The sequence below is a fragment of the Sceloporus undulatus genome, chromosome 2, assembly GCF_019175285.1.
Source record: "Sceloporus undulatus isolate JIND9_A2432 ecotype Alabama chromosome 2, SceUnd_v1.1, whole genome shotgun sequence".
Lineage (NCBI taxonomy): Eukaryota > Metazoa > Chordata > Lepidosauria > Squamata > Phrynosomatidae > Sceloporus > Sceloporus undulatus.
The window spans coordinates 295,751,422-295,778,046 of record NC_056523.1 but is presented as its reverse complement, the minus strand read 5'-3'; the positions used below and the strand labels follow the sequence as shown (position 1 = coordinate 295,778,046).

The following is a 26,625-nucleotide window of genomic DNA, read 5'->3' as shown; positions in this document are numbered from 1 at the left end:
ATAAGTAAATTCTTTCTCCTTACCATGTTTGAAATACCAGACATCTAGCAAATATAATTATCTAATGGGTCCATGAATATCTTCTGTAATTTTTATCTCTTTGTTTGGTTCTTTGTTTGTTCTATCCAAAACCATGTCTAATATGCCATTTTAATCTCCCATCAATATTAAGCCTTCAAATTCAGAAATTTGTTCTAATAATTTTTTGTAAAAGTTTTGTTGATCATCTGACACCATGTATACTTCTACAACCAAAGATTTTATTTCTTCAAATTGTAATTGAATTCCTATAAAATACCCTTTTATATCCCTGAATATTTCTTTAGCCCAATATGAAAGGGCACATTGAATTAAAGAAAACATTGTTGTCTGTTAAGTATTCTGTCCTTTAAAGTCAGAGATAGGGAACCTGTGGTTGTTTAGATGTTGTTGTACTCTAGTTCCCATTAGCTTTGGGCAGCCTGCCAAAGATTACGAATCATGGCAGTAAGTAGCCCATTTGCATCTGCAGTTTCTGTAGCCCCTACTTGAGTATCATAACAAATCAATGAGTTGTTTTATCCTCATAATACTTCAAAAGCAAGTGATACGAGCAGCCCATTTGGGACATGGGTCACTTTTGTAGTCCAAATAAAGTAATGTTTACAAGCTCTGCTGTTTTGAGAGATTTCCTAAGTGCTTTCCTTATATTCCACACAGAAGCTGCCTACAGAAACTGGGTTTTACATTTAGCAGAACAGCATTTTCCTTATCTTTTAATTCTGGCCTTCCTGGAAAAGCACAGGCAATTACTTTGCAACACATTAAAGGGAATCTGCAATGTCCACAGGGAGCACATTGGAAGGGTGGAAAGGGAGGGAGGGACGGATATAGCAGCAGGAGAAGCCTGATCATTTTACTTATGCTTGTACTTCTGAGGAGTTGCCCAGCCTAACAGATGAATGTGTCATTGCTTTGGTTTTGTTTTCTTTCATTCACAAAATGGTACCGTGCACCCGCATCATATGCGGGCGCGCTATACACAAATTTGAGCATATACTCAAACTTGTGTAGAGCCACGCGGGAGCATGCAAGGCACAAGGGACTGCACATCCTATTGGAATGAATGGGGTGCGCGCCCATGGCACTCGCATGCCACCATGCCAGTGCTCCTTCACATGCACGAGCCCCTTCCATTCCAATGGGGCTTGAGCATGCATGGAATTCGGCTTACGCGGGGGGGGGGGCTGGAACGGATCCCCCGCATAAGCTGAGGGCACGCTGTATTTTCTTCTTTGTTACATTTTAAAATTCAGGTGGGTTTTGTACAACATCAAGAATCCTCAGCTAACATGGACCCTTCAACACTTCCTTTTTATTTCATTCTCTCAGTCACTTCAGAACGGTGAGGGTTCTCCTACCTTTGGACAGAGCTTGTGTGAAAATGGGTCCTGCCATTTTATCCTGGGCAACACAGCTCAGAGTCAGCATTAGATATGATGAGCAGATGCCACAACAGATCATCATCAAGTGGGGGTTACCTGCTCATGAAAGGTGTGAACAATTCCAACTTTGAAAATGAAAGATTGTAAAACACAGTGCCAAAGGAGTACTAGTGCAGTGAAATGTGAGAGAAACTTTAGGGAATAATGGAGGAGAGGTCTACTTAAATGTCCAAAATTCTTCTGGAATACTGTGTCCAGTTCTTGGCACCACCATTTATGAAGGATATTGACATGTTCACAGAAGGACAATCAAGGTTGGGAAACCATGCCCTATGAGAAAGTGGCTCAGGTAGTTGGGTTTGCTTAGCATGGGGAAGAGAAGTTTAAGAGGTGATGAGATAGCCGTGTTTAAATATTTGAAAGGATTTCATATGGAGGAAGAAGCAAGTTTGTGTTTTTTTTATTGCTCCAGAAACTAAGACATGGAGCAACAGATTCAAACTACAGGAAAAGAGATTCCATTTGAAGAAGAAGAAGAAGAAGAAGAAGAAGAAGAAGAAGAAGAAGAAGAATGTCCTGATGATAAGAGCTGTTCGATAGTAGAACACATTGCCTCAGAATGTGATGGGGTCTCTTTCTTTGGAGGTTTTTAAGTAGAGCCTGAATGACCATCCAGCTGGACAGTTTTGATTGTGTGTTCCTGCATAGCAGGGGGTTGGACCGGTTGGCCCTTGTGGTCTCTTCCAGCTCTATGATTCTATGATCCCTAGGGAAGTTGGTCACAGGCTGGACAAGAGGGTACAGAGTCCCAGTTACCTATGAACATCTAAAGATCCAGAATATCAACTGCATTGTGAATAGAATAGGAATGTTTATTTAGTTGTGTTAGTTAGCTTATATTGCTTTCTAACCTTGGTGGGATATGGTTTGTAATTGCTTTTGTAACTTTGTAATTACTGTGCTCCTAAGCAACCTCTCAAAAAAGGTGCCTTAATGTAGAGATACCTTTTGCTAATGAAAGGTTTGCTTGCTTGGATTAAAAGCTTTCCTTATAAGATCTCCCCATTCTTTCTTCACATGACTTTGTTTGGTGTGTGCCCATATGTGTGTTTTGGACTCCTGCCTTATGTAGGAAGGGAAAGAAAAGTCTCTGCAGAGTCAGAGGTGGGGAAAAAGCAAGTTAAATCCTTCAGTGATTTTCTACTAAGTCATTTACTTTTGGGGTTCTCATTAGTGGCTTCTGGCAGCTGATAGATTTTAGAGGTCCTCTTATCCAGCTGCAGAGTAGAAGCTGGGGAGAAGCCCTGACCAGCCTGTAAAGGTGTTTTGGACTACTGTATTTCCCAGAATCTCCTAGCCAACATGGTCGGTAAAAACCAAATGAGCTGACCATGCTAGTTGAGGGATTCTGGAAGTGTTAACTTTTGGTATCATCATCATCATCATCATCATCATCATCATCATCATCATCATCATCATCATCCTGTTTCTTTATATGGCACCATCAGTGTATATAATGCTTTATATGAGCAGTTTGTGAATTTGATAGTTCCCTGCCCTCAGGCTTACATTGTAAAAAAGACATGACACACAAAGAAAAGGAGATGGCAGTGGGGGTGCGGATTAAATCCCACAGATGCCAATTATTGTTTTCTCCTTCTGAGATCACAACATTGGCAGTTGGATGGAGGGAGAGTCTTTCCTCCACTCCTGTGCCTAGGCATAGCTCTGATTTTGGAGTCTTGAGGCATGAACAGTGAGTGCATCTTGCCCATGATGGAGCAGTACATGCATATTTTCTTGTTCTTCTGTACCATTTTTTTCCTTCTCTCCTCTCTGCTATTCTTGTCTTATATACCTTTACAGTTTCTAAGAAGCAAATACATGACCAAGAGTTCAGTCTTTGTCATTTTTTGTTAAGTGATGTGTTCAAGGGTGTTAAGGAAACATCTTAGTAGAATGTGACTTTTCTTTCCCTGAAGGAGGCATCATAGATTAGCAGAAGTGGCTTGCTCCGCCTCACTGCCCTTAGATGGCATTAAAATTGGCCAGGCTAGGGGACCAGCTGCACTTCTTACCTGCTTTATGATACAGGTCCATGATTTTGGTAGCAATCTTGGATGTTAGAATGCTTAAGTCAAAATCCAGTTCTTAGCCCTTCACTTGGAGCAGACCCTCTAAAGGACTGGAAACTTGGACGCCATATGCACTGCAGAAATAATTCATATTGACACTGCTCTAACCGCCATGGTTCTGTAGTGGAATTCTGGAAGTTTTATGAGATATTTAACTTTCCCTGTCAGAGATCACTGGTGCCACAACAAACTACAAATCCCAGGATTCCATAGCATTGAGCCATGGTAGTTAAAGTGGTGTCAGTCTGGATTCTTTCTGTGGTGCAGATGCAGCCATGGTAAGCTTACACATAAATTCCATTGATTCAATGGATTTAAACTACTTCAAAGAGAATAAGGTTTAAGACTCAGAGATTTTATTTTCTCTGTCAGTATATAAGTACCACAATGGACAGCCAGTCAGAAGTAGGGAAATTTTCTTTCTTTGGAAGTCCTTTTGACACCAACAGTGGTTTCACATTTAGGCGACTAGTAAAAATATCTGTTTATTAAAAACTTGCAAGGCTAATTTATCTCAAAACGCTATCAAAGGATTTTTAACTTCGTGACTATATTTCATATTTTTAGCCTATGTAAATTATTTTATTGTTTGTAATTGTTTTAACCTAATGCATTATTTTAACTGTTTGCCAAAGGGGAGAACTCATGATTATGTACTACAGCAAAAACAAAGTAGGAGACAGATTCCACATGCTGATAGATGGTTACTTTATTTTCTTATTATTTTAAAAAGCCCAATGCATTTTGGCCTCTATCAAAATTGGCCTCCTTCAGGAGCTACGCTATAAAATACAAATAAAATTCCATTACATATATTAAGCTGGACAACACAAAATCAACTACATTAAAAAAATACACTGTTTTCATTTCTCAGTTTTTAACTTTTTTTGATCTGTGATTTCTTGCACAAAGAATAATCAGCCATTGTATAATTTTTCTTCCCATTCCACAAATTCCTTGTATGTGTATTCAAATACTCATAGAATTCTTGGCGCGGGACAGACCGTCCAAAAAGGATGGTCTCCTGGCGCCTGGTTTTGGTCCGTGGGGAAGCCACAGCCTCCAGACCGTGGGACTTCCCTGCGGACCAAAAAGAACCTGCAGAAAGCAGGCTCTTCTTGTGGCACGATTATGACGCCGCAGTGCGCCAATGGCGCACTCATGACATCATAATGGCTCTGCGACATGCAGATGCTAGGCATCCATCACATAATGATAGCGGCGCCCATCTCTATAGGGCGCTGCCATTTTGACGCCCTCGTCACGGGCGAGGGGCGTCTAGAAGCACCACCCCTCACACATGATGAGGCCGTCCTATTGCACCCGTCTAGACTGGGCCCTTGAAAGGTATTATTGAATTGTAAGTCTCATAAACAGAAGCACTGAAACTCCTTTTACTGTCTTCCTTATTTCCCTCTTCAATTAATTTTGTAAGATAAAAGTGTTCAGGCTTGCCCATTGACATTATGTAAGCCATTATTCACTTTCCCCCTATTTTTAAAATGCTGCAAATCCTTCATACTTTCCACTGTAGCAGGAAAGCATTGACAGAAATACTTGTTAATACAATACTGAAAGTAGCTAAGAACAGTCAGCCCACACTTACATTTGTGTTTCTCTTTAAAGTTCAGTGTTTTCCTCATTATCAGAGTTTCACCACTTGTTTGCAATTACTCCAGACAGATATACCTTAGCAGGGTTTGCAGTCCATGAAAAAAGCCTATCACACTATGCAATCATAAGTGTTAGCCTATATTTAAGAAGAAAAACAATCAAACAGAACAATCCTATGTGTTAATAATCCAAAGAGGACGTTTTGGTTTTCAGACAAGCAAACCAATCCCAGTTTAACACCTTGAAAGAGAAAGTGTCTTGTAGAGAAACCACGCACACAAAAAAGAGTTTTCATAAAGTAATCATCAAAACTCAGGACCTCGACAGGCTGCCTCTTTTAGTGCTGGATCAGGGCCGTGGCAACAACATGCTGTAGGCCTGATCTGGCCTTTTTGCACTGCAGAAAAGGTGCCATAGTCGCTGGCGTGTGGCTTTTTGGCACTCCTCTGGTGCTGTGTCATGTGGACACAGCACCAGAAGGAGCGCCATGATGCTGCCCACCATGTGGTGTGGTGCGCAGCATCACACTGGTCTGGGGGTAGAGTCAGGGCGTGTGCCATGCAGGCGCCATGCCCCCACTCCACCACCAGACCAGCCTTTATCGCTGGTGTGTATACCCTGTCAGTCAGGTTAGATAACTTGTAGAGAAAGTCTAAGGAAAGCTATTAAGTTTCTGGTTTAATGGTTCAGTTTAAATGCTTTGGTATGATCTTTGTCTGAAATGCCATTATATCCAACACACACTATTTAAAACATCTACATGACAACTCTACACTTCAGCTTTATATAGCACAACTATAGGTTCAGGGGGTGTGCTCCTAGAAAAGACAAGTATTCCTTCTATGTTTTATAGTAAGAAGCTTCATTGGACCCATATAGGCAACGATTATATACATACACACACAATGTGAGTGAAGGGTTTACATAAAATAATAAGAGCTTCATGTCATTTGTCTTCATGTTGTATCCCATATAAAATACAATCGTTAAAACAATGACATTACTATTAATTCACTAAAATAATAGATCATCAATTAACATTCACACTAACATTCATACAGCCAGATGAGAAGCGGAGTATTTAAGATCTCTTATAAAACATCAGATGGGTAGGCCCGCCAGAAGAGATCCGTCTTTAGTGCTTTCTTGAAGGCATCTAAGGTGGTGATACGACGCATCTCCTCCGGCAAGCTGTTCCACAATCTGTAAGAAGTTGTTGTTAGCCTGGTTTTTGAGTACTCCAATAGGTTCTTTCTAGATGTTCTGAGAGTGCGGGGCGGATTGTGTAGGGAGAAGCATTCCCTCAAGTAACTCGGGCCCAAGCCATGAAATTATGGCAACACTATCAGGTTTTTTGTTGGGGGGGGGGGTGTTTTGGCAAGGTTTATTCACAGGACATTTGCCATTCCCTTCCTTTGGAGAGTGTGTGACATGCCCAAGGTCTCCCAGTGGGTTTCCATGGCTGAGCATGGATTCCAACTCTGGTCTTGTGGAGTTTTAGTCCAACATTCAAATCATTACACCCCACCTTTAAGAGTATCTGTTCTAAATCTCCCATCTCCCAAGAATATCTGTTTCTACTCGTCACTCATATTTTGGTGATGGCAGTTTCCATATTGGCTCCTGCAGTGGGTGGGTGGGTGGGTGGTAGTAGAGTGTGCCACTACAGAAGGAACATCTTCCGTCATTCAGTTGCCACCTATGATAGGGCCTGATTATATGTTGAAATTTTTACCCCAATGTCCCCTTATGCAAATGCCCACCCTACAACAGGCCATATTAAAGACTGGTCAGTGTATTAGCATAGTTCTTCCCCCTTCAAAAGCAACAGTTGGAATAGCTGCATGAAATGTTTACACCAAGTTTTATTTCTGAGTTTACTACCTGAGATCAATCAGATATCTTTTTACAATTCCACAAGCCAAGGTTCACCCCTAATCATGAAATGAAAACACAGTTCCCCTGTTAAGGTATAATGGAAAATCAGTTCAAGGAAATCAGGATCTGTATTACTTTGGCTGGTACTCTGTGTGTTTCAGAAGTAAACAGTAGGCATCCAGAGTTAAGCGCTGGCATTGGAAATAGATCTTGGAACAGAGCCCTGACACAAATTAACCACTAGTTAAAACCCTGAGTAACCAGAGTGGCGTCCCCTTCTTTCTACACATACATACATATACACATACATGCCACACACGCATGTGCATGCACATACACACACTTTTAGATTCTAGATGTACCATCTTCAAGAGACTGCCTCTGGGCTTTTGGTGCTGTGAATTAATGTGGCAAAATTCTTCACTGAAGATAATGTAATTTAATTAATTATCTGCAGATCCAGAAAGTTAGAATACTGGAAATATTCTTGAAGCAATAAACAGAGATAGATAAAAGTTTTCAGTTGCCAAGGGAACCAGCTGTGTTTTAAATGTTGGGGTGACCCAACATTTCCTCAAATGTTTTTGCATCATATTCTCTAAAAGAATCTAAAAATATGGTTGAAGTTATTCGTAACCTATTAATTATGTCAGTAGTTAACATACTGGACATATGGCAAGACATTACCTTTCCTTTTTAGGATAAAAAAAATAAATCCAGTTAAAATAACTGTTCTGTTTAGGATCTTAGTTATTTTTCAGATTACTGTATTTTTGTAATTAACATGCTATGAAACATTTTTGCTATTTTAAGTACAGGAAGCCTATATCTATGGATAAATACATTTCTTGAATGTAAATCCCTGGATTGTTTCAGCTGTAAGTAGAATAAATTTTCCAGGTGGTGTTGGGTGAATATCACTGTCAGTACCCTGAAGAAAATATATAATTGATGATAATATGCCGTGATGCATATTAGCTCAAAGTGTAATTCCACACTACATCTGTAATTACTTTAGTAATACATCTTTAATTCTCACCAGAATACCATTTGTAGTAAAACACCTAAGAGTCTTTATTGTAAAACTGCAGAATTGACAATTCCTGTGTATTAGTAATCCCTTTCTCTCACTCATTTAATATATGGAACGCTCATTCTGCATTTTTTGAACGATCCTCAGATGCTTAATAGTTATTTATCTTCTGAGAACATTAATGGAGCCTGGTCAAGTGGTGTTTACAAAGAATAATTTTAACTTAATTTTATTAAAATTTGTTCCAGCCAGTATATCCAGAAAAAAATTGCTAGGGAGTAATGTATATACTGGTACTTGACTACAAGTCGAAAAATTGATGCCCAAAAATTGACCCTAAAATCTGGGGTCAAATTATATAAGGGTCAGTACAGTCACCATGGGTTGAGATCGACTGGAGCACAACAACAACAACCAGTAATATTGCTCATAAAGCTCCTTTAAAAAGCAGCCCCGATGCCCCATTCTCCATGCCTCTTGCTGAAAGAGCTGTAAGGCGTATCTTTGTCTAGAATTATTTAGTGCAAAAATGTTGTATTATTATACCTGTCTTGTAACTCCAGAAGTTTATGAAAGAGGTTTACAAGAGAGTCTCAAAATAAAATTACATTAAAATCAGAAATCAGGTACAGAATAACAGAATAAGCCTGTGGCTTAGACAAATCATAAAAAATTTGGAGAATGGTGTCAGAATGGATTTTTTAAAAGAAATTTCTTTACTTTTCCAATGGAAGAATTACAAAATTTGGAGGACATTTAAAAACAAACACATGTATGAAATAATTACTTGGGTGTTTTTAAAATAAGTGAAATACTTTTTAATTCAAGGGGTTTTTTTGACTCATAATATGTAATATGAAGATTTGTATGTAAGGTAATTTGCAGCATTAAAGAATGATATTTCCTGTATGTTTTGTAGATCTCAGCATTTTTTAATGTTACTATAAAGGTTAATATATTATACTAATAAGCTTTTAGTCTTTGATATTATTACTACATAAGAGTGCTTCTGTATGAATAATACACTTGCTTTCGTTATCTACAAAAAAATTATTATCACTGTATTCCATTTGAAGAAGTGGGTTTATATCCATGAAATCTTAGTCTTAAAGGTACTGCTACATTCCTTTTCTTTCCCTGTCTTTCCTCTCCCTTTCTCCTTTTTATGCTACAAGACACTAACATGGCTACTTCTTCGAAAACTACAAAATCTGTTTTTCTTGTAACTTTTTCCCACATATCCCACTTTTTCAAGTAACAATAATTATGATATATATGTTGGTGTAAGATAGCTTGCTGCATCTCTCTCCTTTCTTCCCTCTTTCTCTAATATTGCACTTTTGTTTGAACAAAAAGGAAAAAAAACATTTAGCTGGTGCAGTCAGTTCAGCCAGATCATTAATAACAAAGACAAACTGAGCTGACTTGGATCAGTTTGGACCTCTTCCATAATGAAATAGATTGGCCCAGGTTAGTGCTGCAAATTGTGTGAGTGAATAAGTATAAAGCACTTGGGACCAATGCAGAGGTCTGGATGTTAAAAATGAGCCTTAAAAAGCCAACTAGTATGTCACCATCCTGATCAGATAAAGAGAATGCCAAAGTGATACGAGGCAGAGGAAGATGAGAGAAGCTGAGCTTTGACCACTGGTAACTCTAATGTGTGATCTGGGGCATGAATCTCACCAGCACTTTTTTATCATAATGCTTATGGGGAGAGATTGTGTAATTTCACTGAAGCCGTATAGTCAGTTGTCCTCTCTGGCATTTCTATTTGTTCGCTGTGTTTAGCACTCCTAGTAGCAGGAAGAGGTGTAGGAGTGGACAGTAGTTGATTATCATTGGAGTTAGGTTTTTTTTTTCCTTTTTAATTTCCTTTTGTCTTGTGAAATAGCCAAATTTATTTTCTTTTTGCCATCTTTGTTAATATGTTTGTTCGTGAATCTTTGGCTGCGATCCTATATGCCGCTGAAAGATCTGGGAGGATCAACAGGCTAGCACTCCCCCTCTTTACCTTGCGGTAATCAGAGTAACAAAGACACTTTGATGACATATCCTGGCCTGAAACAAGGCTGAAATGAGTCAAAATAACCTGTTTCCTAAAAGAACATCTGCCACCACCTTGCCCAAATATGGGATATTAGTGACACGGTGCAGTAATCGCATACCTCTATAGCAGTATCAATAGCAAGTACATCACACTGCAACAACTGAAACTGATCTCAAGAAATTTTGCCAGATGATGCACTATACACCTCCCCAGACTCTGCAATAACTGTGGCATCAGGTTCTGAATGAATGCTAGCAACTTTCTGCTCAAAGTATCACAGCAGGCGACATGAGGGTTCTAATACTGACCTTTCCAAGACTGGCCCCGGTAGATCTTCACCACTCAGAAAAGGTCTGTTGGGTGATGTGCTGAAGTATAAAGGAGGTCTAGAATAGACAGGTATAGATGTTCTGTAGACAGTCCCATCTCAGCTACCAAGCTCTTCAGAGAAAGCTTCTCTCACTAATGTCATCCTTACCTGGTCTCTGAGGTTTGGTAGATGGCTTTCTTTAGGCAAAAGTTGTAGTTAAGTCATGCACTTTTCATTTTGTGATAATGGATTTAACAAGGACCCAGAAGATGTTTGTAGTGTGAAATATTTTTGTAACCCAACCAAGCCTGATTCTGCACAAATTTCTCCTGGATTTGTTTGGATATCTGTTTTAGCCTCATGATTACGTTTGTTTAGATGTGCTCACCAACAAACTCTGGACTCTTCCAGAAACAGATGTACTAATCTGATATCATACGACATTAGAATTGCACACATATGGATTCAATTCACCTTCTATGGCAATGGTTCCCAACCTTCCTAATGCCGCAATCCTTTAATACAGTTCCTCATGTTGTGGTGACCCCCAACCATAAAATTATTTTTGTTGCTACTTCATAACTGTAATTTTGCTACTGTTTTCTGGTTGTCTTAGGTGACCCCTATGAAAGGTTCATTCACCACCACCCCAAAGGGGTAGCGACCCACAGGTTGAGAACCACTGTTCTATGGGGTGGTGAATTGCAACAGAGCCAACACCAGGGCATAGCAAAGGGGATCAATAACACATGCAGCCAACCAATTGCAAATTTGTTTTTGTTTACTTAAATTTTGTGCCACAATAAAAATATTTTGCACTTTCACAGTGTTATGTATCTTTGTGCGCATCAAGTGGTAGCAATGCCAGTTAGATCGATTGAAATTCCAGGTTGTAGCACAACAAAATGTGGAAAAGTCAAAGGGGGTGGTAAATATTTCAGCAAGACACTGTAATTTATGCTTTATTCTGGCACGTGAAGGATACTTCAAGTAATTTAAGAGACCCATTAATTCATCCATCAGGATTTATAGCGATGGTTCTAAGAGAGTCTGGTTAGAATTTGTTGTGAAGGAACTTGATTCTACCACTTGCTTAAAGAATTGCTAAAATCCATCAGTTAAAAGACTGATAGCCATTGTCAGTATTAAAGTTTTAAAGAGACCTGGAATGACAGTCAGTTGCAGCTCAAAACAGGGACTACATAATAGTGGGACTAGATCCCAGGATTGTTATTTGGCTTTACTATAGGCAGCAAATGAACAGGGGCTAATTCCAAGGACCCCAGCAGCCTCTTCAAGCACTTGGAGAGGAAGCACCAAGTGGCTTATATGAAGCTGAAAAGTTTTAGTAGCCAAGAATCAGAGAGAAGACCCTTAAGGCAGCAACAAAGATATGCAGTCTGAATCAGGACAGGTTGGATCCAGATTGAATCAGGTTCCAAGCCAAATGCTTGGTTAGAAATTTGTTCTGTCCTGCATACTTTTGAATAACTGTGCATTGGATTATCTTGTGGAAGATGCTGAGGAAGATTTAAAAGATGAAGCTTCTCTGTAAATGTCACCAATATGTCATTGTACACCTATGCATTATATCTCATTAAGGCTGAAAAAAAGTTTAGGGTAGATGTAAAAAGTGTTGAACATATTTCATCCTTCCCCCTCAAATGTCTACCTCTACATAAAAAATGAAGTTTTTTCCCTCATGGTTTTAACATTTCTGGAAATTGTACATGACTAAGTTCCCATATGGTGCCAGATGAATCAGGCAATATTTTCTGCCTTTGTCTTTGAATCACTCCAATGTCACACTTTCTTTAGAGGCAGCAGTTTATGGTGAAGACTTCTGAGGCAAGAGTGTGGAGTCAAAAAACTGGATTTCTCTCTGTCTCTGATGGAGATGAATCTTCCCTTTCTGATAGTGGACTCCTATGGAGGACCGTTTAGAGAAGGAAGCAGGGAGAAGAGATGACGTAGGTGAAATTCCTCCCAACAGGGGAATAACTCTGATCAGAAAGGAGCACATTTTCTTTAAATTCCTGATCTGTCTATTTTTAATTATAATAAGTCCTTAAAATGTACTCACATTTTAAGCCATCACATAATATATTGCAATTTAAGAAGAACATAGAAGCTAGTAATGGAAATCTGTTCAGGCTTACCTTTTAATGATTTTAATTTTGTGGCTTGTGTACTTTTATTTTGACAAGAACTTGTTTTTACTCATTTTTAATGGAATCCGCTGCCTCGTAGTATACTGTAGTCTCCTTTTTTGGAGGTTTTTAAACAATGGCCACCTGTCGAGGGTGCTCTAATTGTGTCTTCCTGCTTGTTATTTGGCAAGGATACACAAGCTGGCCCTTGTGGTCTCATTCAACTCTGTGATTCTATATTTTTAAAACTGCCTTGAATCATAAGATTGGGAAAAATTAAGGATCTAAAATAATCATCATCATAATCATCTCCTCTTCCTCCTCCTCTATGCCCCCAGGATTTCAGATTTCAGTGTACGGGGGGGGGGGGGGAATCTGTACACAGTCGTAACTTTCTTTTTCTCAACCACATTTCTAGCACATTAACTTCTACTTGTTTGTCGGTTTGATGTCCCACTGGAATTTTAGGTTATGAAATATCAAGACCTACAAATTGAGATTTAGCACCTCTGGGGAAAGAAAACAGCTGTGGTTCCAGTAGAGATAGATTTTCTGGGAGAAATTCTAAATGAAGTGTCACAACATCTGAACAAACTCACCAAAGATTGAATAACTATAGCACAGTTACAAAAAGCGACATTGTTTGGAACATGTCCCATTATTGGACAATGCCTCACTGATTCCTAGATTCTTTGGTAGAACCCAAATCATTGGTGGTCCTAAACTGGTAGACTGTGAAACTGATATTATATCACAACAATAACAACAATAAGAGCACTGATACATTGTTATTTTCCAAGAAAAAAAGCTGTATCTCATTCACTTTCATACACCCCCTTTCTTCTTTCTTTCATATTGATTAAATATTATGCTGTCAATAGCATGTAGCCAGAAACCTATAATGCTGAAGAGATGATGACTGATACTAGAGCTCCCTCTATGGGGAGTAAATTAAAAAATCTTAGAAACTAGTCAGTCCATAATATGGGTGTGTTTAATATGTTTAATAATGTGTCATCCTGAACAGATTCAAAGTAGTGTGGTTCTAAAAAACATACTGACTTTCCTAAGTGCTAGAAGAATATGGTAATCATTTACAGTCAGTGACATAGGTGGGAATAGATTATCATCATAGTAAACGAATTACAGCACTTGAACTCACTTTGAACAGTTCATTGATTCTGAATGTACAGAAAACACTGGCTTCCATAACACTAGTTGAAAGAGACAGATTTGGAGATTTGGGCGTCTCTATTTGGAGGGTGAGGAATCAAGTTAACTGGCATGTTTTTTCATGAGGCCAATATTTAATCCAGTTCATTTAACATACTGCACAATGAATATGTGCTGCTGACTGAAAATGTATAGAAGATCTTTGTGCAAAAGAAATGTGTGCACAAAATGCATTCAGGACTTGGTTACTTGAAGATCAACATCTGATAGGTGGACCAAAACATCTTAGATCAATCTAGAAACAGAACTACTGCGTTATTGCTGTCATGATGTTACTCTCCCCCAACGTGACCTTGTTCTTATCAGCATCAGGCCTTCCTGTAACTTCAGTCTGGTACCTAAATTGTAAATAGTGGATGAGCTACAGCTGAGAACCCTTGTAAGTGGTGTGCTAAGCTCTTAAGCACAGGAAGCCCAACCCATTCTGGGGGGAAAATCTAACTAATCTCATATTCCTTAACGACATATTATTTCCACTATTAGAAGTAGCATGTATCTGTATATCAATTGGTGGTGAACTCAAGAGGCAGTCATTATTGCAATTATGACCTGCTGCAGGTTTACCACAGGGATATGGCTGACCATTGTACAAAAGGAATGCTGCACCACATGGGGCTTTTGGTTTGGTTCAGTAGGGTTTTTCTAATGTTAAGAGGTCTAACAAATATGCAGGGATTATAGGGATGGAAAGTATATGGTTACAATTGAGAAGAATTCCAGATTTTGGTGATTTGAAGATTTTATTAGAAAAAGGCAGAATGCAATCACAAACACAAACAAAATAGCAATTCAAACAGACACAGCATTAAGAGTTAACTGAAAGTGAGGTTTGAAAGGGGAATAGAGGGGTTTGAGGGGATTAGAGAGGGCGTTATTTACCTGTCCAAAGAAGAGACCACAGAAAGTAAGAGTGACTCAGATTGGGGTCTAAGGGCAACACAGAACATACACAGAAGACAACTTGAAAGAACTGTATGCATACTGTGTGTCCAAACAACTTAGATTTTGGGACCAAAATTTATACCTGAAAACTAGCCTCTGGGAATGGGGCTAGCTGATCCAATAACAAAGGCTTCTATCAGAAATCAACAATGAGATTGTGGACTGTGTGATGGTTTTAACTTTAGTGACACAAAAATAGTGATTGGGTCAGGATAACCTCAGGATGGATGGACAGGAAAGTTTAAATGGAAACACAGCAGGGGGTAAGCAGAAAGAGTTGCCCAACTTCTTCAGTGCAATGAGACCTGCTTTGTCTCTTGGTGCAAGAGGAAATGTAGAAGGTGGAAGAAGGGAGAAATTAGTAGACCCATTTACATTGGATTGTCCTATTACTTGCATCATCCACAAACCTATGGTCTTCACTCCTTTTTTCCTGAAAACCTGACCTAGTGTTCCTAAAAGGTCATCATGATCTCTCAAGAACATGCTGAAACATAGGTGTTGAGGCTGTAACCTGTCCAATTCTTGTTCAGTTTTGCCCACACCTCCCACTGTCCTGTAGAAAGGGGAGCAAAGAGAGGATTCTGTTAGGCTATAGTCTAAATCCAAAATTCATTTATTTTTCATGTACAGCTTGTACACATAGCCTGAATGTAATTGTATACAGGTACATAATATTTTTTGTGTGTGTGCATGAAACAAAATGTGTGTACACTGAGCCATCAGAAGGCAAAGATGTCACTATCTCTGCCACAGATGTGGACAATTTTGGATTTTGGAATATTTTGCATTTTGGAATTCTAGATAAGGAAGACTCAACCTGTATTAATTTAAAAAATGAGCTCACACATCATTTTTGTGCTGGGATCGATGTTCTGTATTTCTCTGGCATTCTGTATATCAGAAATACACACTTTCTGTATTTATTTACATTCCATTTATTCATTTAATTTCTGTGCCACTAATCCTAGAAATTGGGGGAAAGAGCACTCTGTTTTGGACCTGCTTCAGGGCCCAAAACATCTTATAGGCTGCTGCCATAGTGCAGAATTAATGCAGTTTGATACTGCTTTAATGTCATGGCTCCATCCAGTAGAATCCTGGAATTTGTACAGTTGGCCCTCCTTATCCTCAGATTTTTTTATACATGGATTCAAGCATCCACGGCTTGAAAATATTTTTTTAAAAGGTATAAATTTCAAATATCAAACCTTGATTTCCCCATTTTATATAAGGGGCACCATTTTGCTATGCCATTGCATTTAATGGGACTTGAGCATAAACACATTTTGTTATTGATGGGGGTTCCTGGAACCAAACCCCAGCAGATAACAAGGGCCCAGTGTAGTTTGCTGTGGCACTGCTGTAGCTCTGACAGAGAAGGCTAAATATCTCCCAAAACTACAAATTCCAGAATTCCATAGTATTGAGTCATGGCAGTTAAAGAGGTGTCAGATGTCATTAATTCTGCACTGTAAATGTAGCCTATATCTGGCCTTGCAAAATTTCAAACATTGTACAAAGAACAGGTCTAAACTGTATAACCACCAGGGATACTTCCTAAGTTTATTTTTGTAGAAGCTAGGTTTTGAATATGATATTTTGCTCTCATGGGGGTGATTTTCAGAAGAAATCAATGAAGATGAAGACCATGCATTTAAGAATGGAAGTCAGCAGTAACCTTACATTGGCAGAAATAGCATGTCAACGGAGGTGCTGCGGTGCCAGGGCATGAAATCCGCATTGGATCACGTCTCCAGAGGTTGCTGGTAGAAGCAAATGGGTGAGAGGGTAGAAAGTAGGAAGAGAGAAGAGATTGTTAAAGTTGGCAATTACTCTAGATTTGTGTAACATTTCCTGCTCCAAGCAGAGTTTAATCCATGATGAAATTAACCTTTGACAGAAATCAGCCATTACTGTGTGTGATCATTTCTGTTTTTAGTGCAATGCTATTATCATTATACAGTGCAGCTAGCTTGGTTTTTTAAAAAAGATAATTTGACAACATTGAAGAAAATGGCATTATATCAAGCCCCAGTTTCTTAAATCCCTCAGAATCTGTTGATCACTTGGTAGTGGTTGTTTTTTATACTGTGTGATAGAACATCAATCCCTGGATTTGTTCTTGCTGACAAACTCTCCTTCTATTTCTGAGGATTAGTATCATGGTTCCTTCTTCATATATTTACTTACATATTTAGAGAGCCAGTGTGGTGTAGTAATGTGAGTGTTGGACTAGGACTCTGGAGATCAGGGTTCCATTCCCCACTGGCCATAGAAACCAACTGGGTGATCTTGGGAAGTCACATACTCTCAGCCCCAGAAAACACCATGATAGATTCACCTAAGGGTCGCCATTAGTTGGGAATGACTAAAGCCACACAATAACAGCCATAGTCCAACACCAGACCACTACACAATGCTGACTCTCTAAATTATGGTAACAGTATCATTTTTTACTGGCCAGAAGCCCAAAACACACTACAGAAATAGTCTAGTTTGAACCTGCTTTAACTGCCATGGCTCAATGCTAGGGAATTCTGGAAATGGTAGTTTTGTGAGACATTTAGGCTTCTCCGCCAGATAGCTCTGCTGCCAGAACAAACAACAGGATTCCCTAGCCCTGAGCCAGGGCAGTTAAAGCAGTTTCAAACTGGATTGTTTCTGCAGTGTGTTTTGGACCCGAGTCAGAAATTCTGATTGATTAGAGCCTCTTATACTATATACTATGGAAACTGAATAGATAAACACTGATTTCAGTAAAAGAAGTCATTTTCTTCTATCCTAGGTATATAAATGTTTTATTATTTTTCTGCACCTAAATCTGAGAAATCTAGGGATTGTCTGGAATTTGATCAGCAAACCTTGCAGAGCCTTTCAGAGCTATAGGCTTTTAGCACATTGCTCTCTCTTCCATATCTAACACAGGACCAAGAAAAAGGAAGAAGGTAGTATCCCCAGATGAGTGTAGGCTTCTTCCATGGATTTTTAAAGTTAAATCAGATTGTTAGTTCCAATTAGACTAAACCTATTGAATTAGTGTGGGGGCCAGCACTGGACTACGACTTGGAAGACCAGGGTTCAAATTCCATCTGAGCATAAAATACAGAATATATGTCACACTCTTTCAGCCCCAGAGGATGGCAATGGCAAATGCCCTCTGAACAATCATGCCAAGAAATACCCAGGATAGGTTTGCTCTAGAGTCAACATAAGTCAAAAATTATTTGGAGACACACGACAACAACAAATTGAATCAGTGAGAATTTGTGAGGGCTAGAGACAGTCTGGGGATTCTGTTGGTCTACAGGCCACCCCGTGCGCTAACAGATTCCCTGGCCGAGCTGACACAGCTGGTCTCGGAACTGGTGTTGGAGTCTCCTAGGCTTCTTGTCTTGGGAGACCTCAACATCCCTTTCGAGGCCAGTGAAGTTCCAACAGGTGCTGCTCGGGAGTTCATGACTACCATGACAGCCATGGGCCTGTCTCAATTAGTCTCAGGGCCTACGCACTGCGCTGGTAATACCCTTGATGTGATCTTTAGTACGGATATGGAGGCTCCGTGGGTAGAGATTTCTAACATCTCTCCCTTGTCATGGACGGATCATTTCTTGGTTGAGGCTCGAATCAAGGCTTCTACCTTAAGCTCCCCCGGGGGTGGCGGACCTATTAGAATGGTCCACCCTCGAAGGCTGATGGAACCCAAAAGGTTCCAAGAAGCCCTAGAGGGGTATACGACTGGCACTGACGGCGATTCTGTTGATGCCCTGGTTAACATCTGGGATACTAATCTCTCCAGGGCTATACACAGTGTCGCTCCCAAGCGTCCTTACCGGCCTGCTTCCAATAAACATCCTTGGTATAAGGAAGATGTCAGGATAAGGAAGCGGGTTGTGCAACGACTAGAGCGTAACTGGCGAAGACATCAGCGCTTATCTGACAGGACACTCCTTCGCTCCCATTTGAAAGCCTACGGAGTGGCAATAGGTGCAGCAAAGAATTCGTTCTATGCTGCACGTATTGTGTCCGCAGAGTCGCGTCCAGCTGAGCTGTTCAGGGTTGTGAGGGAGCTAACCCAGCTCCCTCCTTCCCTGAGCCCTATTCTGGTATCATCTAAAGCCTGCTGTGACGATTCTAACAACTTCTTTGCGGATAAAATCTCTCAGATCAGGGCTGATCTTGACACCAGTATTTATGCAGATCCTGTAAGAGAGGCGTCCGAAGCGTCCGTGGCCCCAGTTACACTGGATCACTTTGAGTTTGTTAGTACCGATGAAGTGGACAAGATCCTTCGAAGCGTTAGGAAGACGACGTGCTCTCTTGATCCCTGTCCCTCATGGTTGGCAGCTCAGGGGGGAGATGTGGTGTTGACTATGTTGCACCGCATCGTCAATACATCTCTAAGAGAGGGTCAGTTTCCATCTAATCTGAAAATAGCAGTGGTTAAACCCTTGCTTAAGAAACCCTCCTTAGACCCCCTGATTCACAACAACTATCGGCCCATCTCGCTGTTACCTTTTTTGGGGAAGGTGATCGAGAGAGCAGTCGCCTTCCAGCTTCAATCGATCTTGGATGACACCGATTTTCTGGACCCATTTCAAACTGGCTTCCGGGCGGGCTATGGAGTTGAGACTGCCATGGTCACCTTAGTTGATGACCTCCGTCTGAGCATGGACAGGGGAAGCGTGTCCCTGTTAGTGCTCCTCGACATCTCAGCGGCTTTCGATACCATCGACCATGGTATCCTTCTGGAACGCCTGGGGGAGTTGGGTATCGGGGGCACTGCTTTGCAGTGGTTCCGGTCCTACCTCTCGGGTAGATTCCAGATGGTGGAGCTGGGGGACTGTCGCTCCGATAAGAGGGCCCTTACATCTGGTGTCCCTCAGGGAGCGATTTTGTCCCCTATGCTTTTTAACATCTACATGAAACCGCTGGGAGAGATCATCCGGAGACACGGGGCGCGGTGTTATCAGTACGCTGATGACACCCAAATAATTTTCTCTGTGTCTCCGACTGATGCAGTAACTAAGGATGGCATCTCTCCTCTAGATGCCTGTCTGGCGTCAGTAATGGGCTGGATGAGGGAAAACAAACTCAGTGTGAATCCAGGGAAAACGGAAGTACTGGCGATTGGTTCCCCGGTCCCGGGTGGTGAAATTTGTCATCCGATCCTGAACGGGGTCACGCTCTCCTTGAAGGACTCGGTGCGCAGTCTGGGGGTACTCCTTGACTCGTCGCTCCAGCTGACTTCGCAGGTGGATGCGACAGTTAGGAGTGCTTGTTATCAGCTTCGGCTGATACGCCAGCTGCGCCCCTACCTGGATCGTCGGCACCTTGAAACTGTTGTACATGCTTTGGTAACCTCTCGTTTGGATTTCTGCAATGCGCTCTACATGGGGCAACCCTTGTACCAAACCCGGAAGCTACAGTTGGTGCAGAACATGCCAGCCAGATTGGTCACTGGTAGTTCCAGGACAGACCATATAACTCCTATTTTAAAAGATCTTCACTGGCTGCCTGTTCGCTTCCGAGCTCAATACAAGGTGTTGGTTTTAACCTATAAAGCCCTAAATGGCTTGGGCCCAGGGTACTTAGAGGACTGCCTCTCCCCATACAATCCGCCCCGCACACTCAGATCTTCTGGGACAAATCTGTTAGAGGTCCCTAAATTTCATCTGGTAAGGACCTCACAGAGGGCTTTTACTGTTGTTGCCCCTTCACTGTGGAATGAGCTTCCCATAGAGCTCCGCTCCTCTGCATCACTAGTTTCTTTTAAGAAACAATTAAAAACATATTTATTTCAGCTGGCTTTTTCACTTTAGCTAATTGTGTTCTTCTTTTTGTTCTGCCCCTTGCTCTCTGTTTTTTGACCCCACATTCTGTAAAAATTGTCGCTTATTTAGCCCCTGATGAATGTGATATGTTTCATTTCTTGTTTCGTTTCATGTTTCATTTCCTGTTTATATCCCCTAGTAATGTCTTTTTAAATTTTTATATACTAATGTTTTAACTGTATTTTTGTAAGCCGCTTTGATCACTTTCGTGGAAAGGCGGGATAGAAATAAAGATTATTATTATTATTATTATTATTCTGTGGGTTGTAAAGAACAAAAATAGGTTTTCTCATCTTTGATGAAAAGGGGTGCTCAACAAATCAGACACCGCATTGAGAAAATTAGTCAAGCCTTCTTTGTGAAAAATTCACTTGTGGAAGGGGAAACTTGTTTTTTGCATTCACACAAAAATAAATGTTTTGCACAAAAAACATGTATTTCACTTTTTTATGTTCAAATGTGGTTTGGTTTTGTTTCATTTTGAACGAGTGGAGATTTTTTGGCAAAAAAGTCCTGAAATAGGGCGGGGGGGGAGTATTGAAAAAAATCCCACATGGTGGGGATGAAACTTTTGAAATTGTCTGTTCTCATGTGCAAGATGAAATAAACATCCTAAACAACTAGAGAATTGCATTCCGAGTTGGGAATAATATTTGGTCTTTGCCTCCTTGTTTCTTGATTTAAATGTTAATTGGTTTGGTATGGTCTCATTCAGTTTTCAGGTTTCCAGTGGGAAAGTATGTTGTAGCTAAACTGCCAGTCTTTGGATTGTTCTGTATGCTATAATGCAAACACTAAAACCTTTAACTCTTGACTATGAAATTGTACACAATCACTGTTGTCTTTAGAATGATTTGATTTGTGCATTTTTTCCAAAATTGGGAGGGAGCAGGAGGGTATGTTAGTCTAGCATACATAAATAGATGAAAAGAAAGAAAGAGGAAGCCTTGGTTGGCTATATCATCATCATCATCAGTGTCTACAGCATCATCAGTCTACCTGGCCTTTTACAAGTAAAGTTACAACAAAAAATAGCCAACCCTACCAGAAGCATACAGTCTGAAATATACCATGTGCACATACAGAAGGAGGATAGAGTAATGCAAATATAAAAGTCTACAATACATTTATAAAACAGATTATCTGGACATAATGCAAAAACAATATGAATAAAGCAAAATGACAGAAATGTATCATTTATTAAATTAAAATCCCCAAAGCTTTGGAAAACAAGAATGATAACATTTTCTGTTGGTTTTTTTATATATTGTTGCAGCCCAGAAGATGGGGAGATTCATCCTGAAATCTGTAGACTGTTTATCCAGTTGCAGTGTTGCTTAGAAATGTACACAACAGAGATGCTAAAATCCATATGCCTACTTGGATCGCTTCAGCTTCATCGGAAAGGTATTTATATACATTGTAAATCACCTTGATCTATTTTCATTTACTGCAGTCATTACTGGCTGTCTGTGAAACAGGACAAGTAACATGTCACCTTTATCTGTTATTATCCAGCCAGTCTGCTAATAGGATACACGAGTCTCTTCTATTCTGTTCTGGTTAATTTATTACACAAATGCATGTCCATTCACCCTTAGAGCTCACTTGAGATCTCTGTGTGCACTCCAGTGTATACTGGAAGGGAGCTCTTGCATACTTAGGCTGCACTAATAGTTTCATTTGAGTGGGTGGATCCACACCTCCAGAATAATTTGTACATGAATTTGTCTCTTTCACTGAAATAAGAAAGAAGCAAAGTATCAGCCATAGGTGGTAGTTGTTGTTGTTGTGTACCTTTAAGTCATTTTTGACCTATGGCGACCCTAAGGTGACCCTATCATGGGTCCAAAGCTAAAATTACTACATCACTCTTACTCCTCATAAGTCATTACAAGATAAAACTTAAGTAGGTAATTTAAAATCATTAAAATGTGCCATTGTCTGCTGGATTGGTAGATTATATTGATATCCCATCTTTCCCCCAAGAAGTTAAAGGCAGTGAATATTTTCCCCTACACCATGTTTATCCTGTTCTCCTTCTTCTCTACCACCATATTCACAGGTAGAACTCACACCTGTGCAGGAATTACAAAGATAACGTTTCCATATCTTTATCCTTTGCCCCATAAACAGATATAGCAGTTTCCTTTCATACATCAGTTCTTCTTTAGTGCTGCCATCTAAATATGCCCCAGGTAGAGTCTGAAGATCAAAATATTATTACAAAATATTAATATATTTTATATTTAATGGTTCCTTTCTATGGATTTGGTTCCCACATTAGTGGGTAACGCAGTTGACAAAGAGGAATTTCGACCAGCAATCATGACTCCTTTGGTCATGGACATCTGGGCACATCATGGATTATCTCCACTCTCAGTGGGACCTATATTTATATTCCAGTTTTCTGTACTGATTGCTATGATCTAGAGCTAAAATTATATTTTGAACTATATCTTCTGGATTTCTTCCAGCCAAAATGCCTATGAATTTCTGGGTGTTGTACTCCAGAAAGGAATATTTCCGGTTTCTGCTATGAATAGAGACTGTGACATATTCTATAACTGTGGAAGAAGCAGAGAACTGAACTGTTAACAGTTTGAAGTCAAAGGTTTTCACGGCCAGTGTCTATAGGTTTTTGTGAATTTTTCAGGCTATGTGTCCATGTTCTGGAAGAGTTTATTCCTGAAGTTTCACCAGCATCTGTGTCTGGCATCTTCAGAGATGTTAACAATTTATTTTTATATGATTAAATGGCATTTTAGTTATGGTTTATGAATTGCTCTTACCAATGAGGCCCATCTGGTCCCTGAATTCTCTGAATGTTGCTCTCCACCTATCAAAGACTGACCAATCAATGTGACTATCATAGAAGAACAGTGAGTCCTGGTAGGGCTTTGGTTATTGTGGAATATAAATGAGAATGCTAACTTCCACAATGGCCAAAGCAAGTCATATTCAGGCATAACGTAGACTTACACTTGCATATGTCAAGAAGACTTCACCATTGCTATTTTGGAAAGCCAGTGTGGTTTTTAAAAAGCTTTTAATGGTTGCTGTTATTCCCCTCAGTGCCCTTTTGCATAGTCCTCTGAAGTAGCTAGTGTGTTTGGCAACATAGACCAGCATCTAGCAAGTTCATCACTACATTTCACAGTATGTTTTCTGCCTGGCACTGCTGATTTTGGTGGAGTTCTGGATGTGTGCCATCTGGTTGAGCCTTCTGTGCAGTTTTCCATTGAGAACTCCAGCAGGCTACCCTTACACATCGGTGCACAACTTGCTTATTCAGGGATATGTTCCTGAGGGCATAAAAGGACTGAGCAAATGTTTGCACTCATGGACGCATATGGCACAGTCAGACCTGTGCTGGAAAAGAAGTGCGTGCAGACAGGTGCTTAGCAGAAGCAGACTGGAGTTCAGCGCTTTGCTGACTTCACCTGCCTCGTGGGTATAGAGCAACCCTGGAGAATCAAAGCCTGGGGGGGGCGGGGGGGGGGGGGCTTTGCTACTTTTTATATCTCTTGTAAAGTTCAGAGAGCTTTCCAGGTTCAAACTCTTCCTGCAGGGAGCTGACCTACAAGAGGAAAGTTAGGAATCTTCTTCTACAGGACAATAAGCAGCTCCAAATAAAAACAACTCCTCTTTAAAAAAAAGCACTAAATTGCTGTTTGAATTCAGAGCTTTTGCAAATATTATACCCCTCTTCCATACACTAAGCTAGAGCAGGATCCGAGCCTTTGGAGACAGACTGTCACTGCCTGTGATTTGTGCTGGCCCTCCTTCCACCAGAAGGCACTTATAAGCCATGCAAGAAATCCCTTCATCTGATCTTTGTTAATTCCTGCTGGTAAAGCAGTACTAGGAAATTTGGCAACATGCTTTCCCTCAATAGGATCTATTTTATTTATAACAAAGTTTTAAATAAATGTAGGGGACCTAAATACCCTAAAGGCACCAGATCTGGTCTAATCTTGGAATCTAAGCAGGATTGACCCTGTCTGGGTGAGAGACCACCAATGAATACCAAGTGCTGTACACTATATTTCAGAGGAAGGAACTGGCAAAACTACCTGTGAGTATTCCTTGCCAAAAAAACCCCTAGAAATTCATGGGGTATCTATAAATCGATACGTAGCTTGAAGGCACTCACACACACAGCTTTTTAACTGTACATTTTTTTAACTTTAGCTCTGTCATGGGAGAACCTAAAAGAAGCACTCTCTCTGCCACAATGTCACCTCTGGCCTTTTTTAATGCCTGGGTGGAAAAATAGCAGCAGCTGCAAATCTTGGGCAGTTCCCCTCAAAGGAGTGTCAAGAGAGTAGAGGGGGTTGGTGCTTCTTTTAGGTTCTCCTAGAACTAAATAAGCTCACACCTTTCACCACTTTACTGAGAGAAAGGGATGGATCTTTTTTTGATACGAGTTAATGCTGCACCTTACCTCTTGCCTTTACTCCCCCTCCCCCTGATAAAATAGCCACCATTTCCCTCCTCATTCATCAAGCCTTTAGGGTGACCTGTTGTGCCTGCTTTTTACATATATATTTATATATCTTTACACTTCAGGTTCTTTTGGGTCCTAGTCTTCTGATCTCTAGACTATATATAACATATTTCTTGGCTATATATAATAGATAATGATATACTGTATAATATTATATAATAATATACCTTTTAAAATTTAGGATGAATTAATTGAACAAAGGCATTACATTTTTAAAATTAGAAACATAAGAATGACTTAAGCTGTTTCTGGGCATCTTGGATATCCTAAGCAGACATGTGCATGAGCATACACACACACACACACAGTGTTACATAACGAGTCTGGTATCTGTCATTCAAAGCCTAAAATATTTCAAAGTAAGCTTCCTTCTGAGTGTCTGTGTAAGGCCTTCTACTCTATAGAGAGTTTGAACTACAGCTCACAGAATTGCTCATTGGAATTCTGAATGGAAGCAATAGGAGTTGATCGTTCAGCAATCTTTGAAAAACTAGTTGCTCATACAACTCATGTACGTCTTTGGCTCTTCCCATGTTCTAAAGCCACATTCCTATGCTTGTTTTAAAAGCAAACAAGCATGGAAAGAAAAGTAATCTGGTGATCAATACTGACAATCAAAAAAGGAAGCAATTGCCAAGAAAGCTTTGGGTACTTTTTAAAGATAGTTTGTCAGTAGTCTTATTATGAAGGTAGGGTATATATGAGGCATTTAGCTCTCCGTACACAGATGCCACTGCAGAACCCCTTCATATACATCCTGCCACACTGAAAATGTGGAACAAGTTCCTGGAGGCATCAAGTCCTTCTCAAGTGGAAATTGCTGATGGACAGCAGGACACCAGTATTTATTGTTTTGTGGGTGTACAACTGGCACCAAAGATGTCTGAAAGGATTCATTGTTCTGCAGCTGTATGCTCAGCTGTCTATTAGGCTTAAATCTGCAATACTAATTCAATTAGAAGGAGTCCTTGAGCAAGGGGAGCTTTTAAATTACCCATGTAAGTCCTTTCCTTCTTCTGCTTTTTCTTTGTGAATCTGGAAGAAGGAGCCCATCACTTTTTCATTTTACCCTTTTTGACTCAAACTATTAGTGTTAATATGAGCAAGATACCTCACCTATTAGACAAATGCTTCCTAAAGCATAACATTTTGCTTAAAAGAACCACAAAAATCAATGTGATGTACGCTTGCAGAAATATCACCAAGCAGGTACTTTCAAGAAGAAAAGAAAGAAATGTGCCCATCGGGAAAAACTGTGTGCGTGCATCAGGGACAGGCTGTGCTACAGTGCTTCTCTGATGGAAATTCAAAATGATCTAGATACGGTACACCGAGGACACACCAAAATAAATGCTGTGCTGCACCTAACTTTATGGGCCAGGCACACTACAATAGCCTCAGAAATTGAAATCCATTGCACAATTTGTATTTTGTGTGTTGCATAAAGAAGAAAGCTTTGCTAGCATCACTCTTAATTTTATATTTTAGACAAGGAAGAGAATTTGTAAAAAT

General features: G+C 40.0%; 1 protein-coding gene across 4 annotated transcripts in view; it reads left to right on the top strand.

Moving 5' to 3' along the window:
• The window catches only part of LOC121924305 (regulator of G protein signaling 7 binding protein), a 73,244-nt gene that overhangs the window by 35,820 nt on the left and 10,799 nt on the right, over positions 1–26,625 (top strand). For all 4 annotated transcript variants that reach the window (XM_042455646.1, XM_042455648.1, XM_042455647.1 and 1 more), the window contains one exon: positions 21,880–22,010. In XM_042455646.1, coding sequence (XP_042311580.1) covers positions 21,880–22,010 — 131 coding nt within the window. The remainder of the gene's footprint in view (positions 1–21,879; positions 22,011–26,625) is intronic.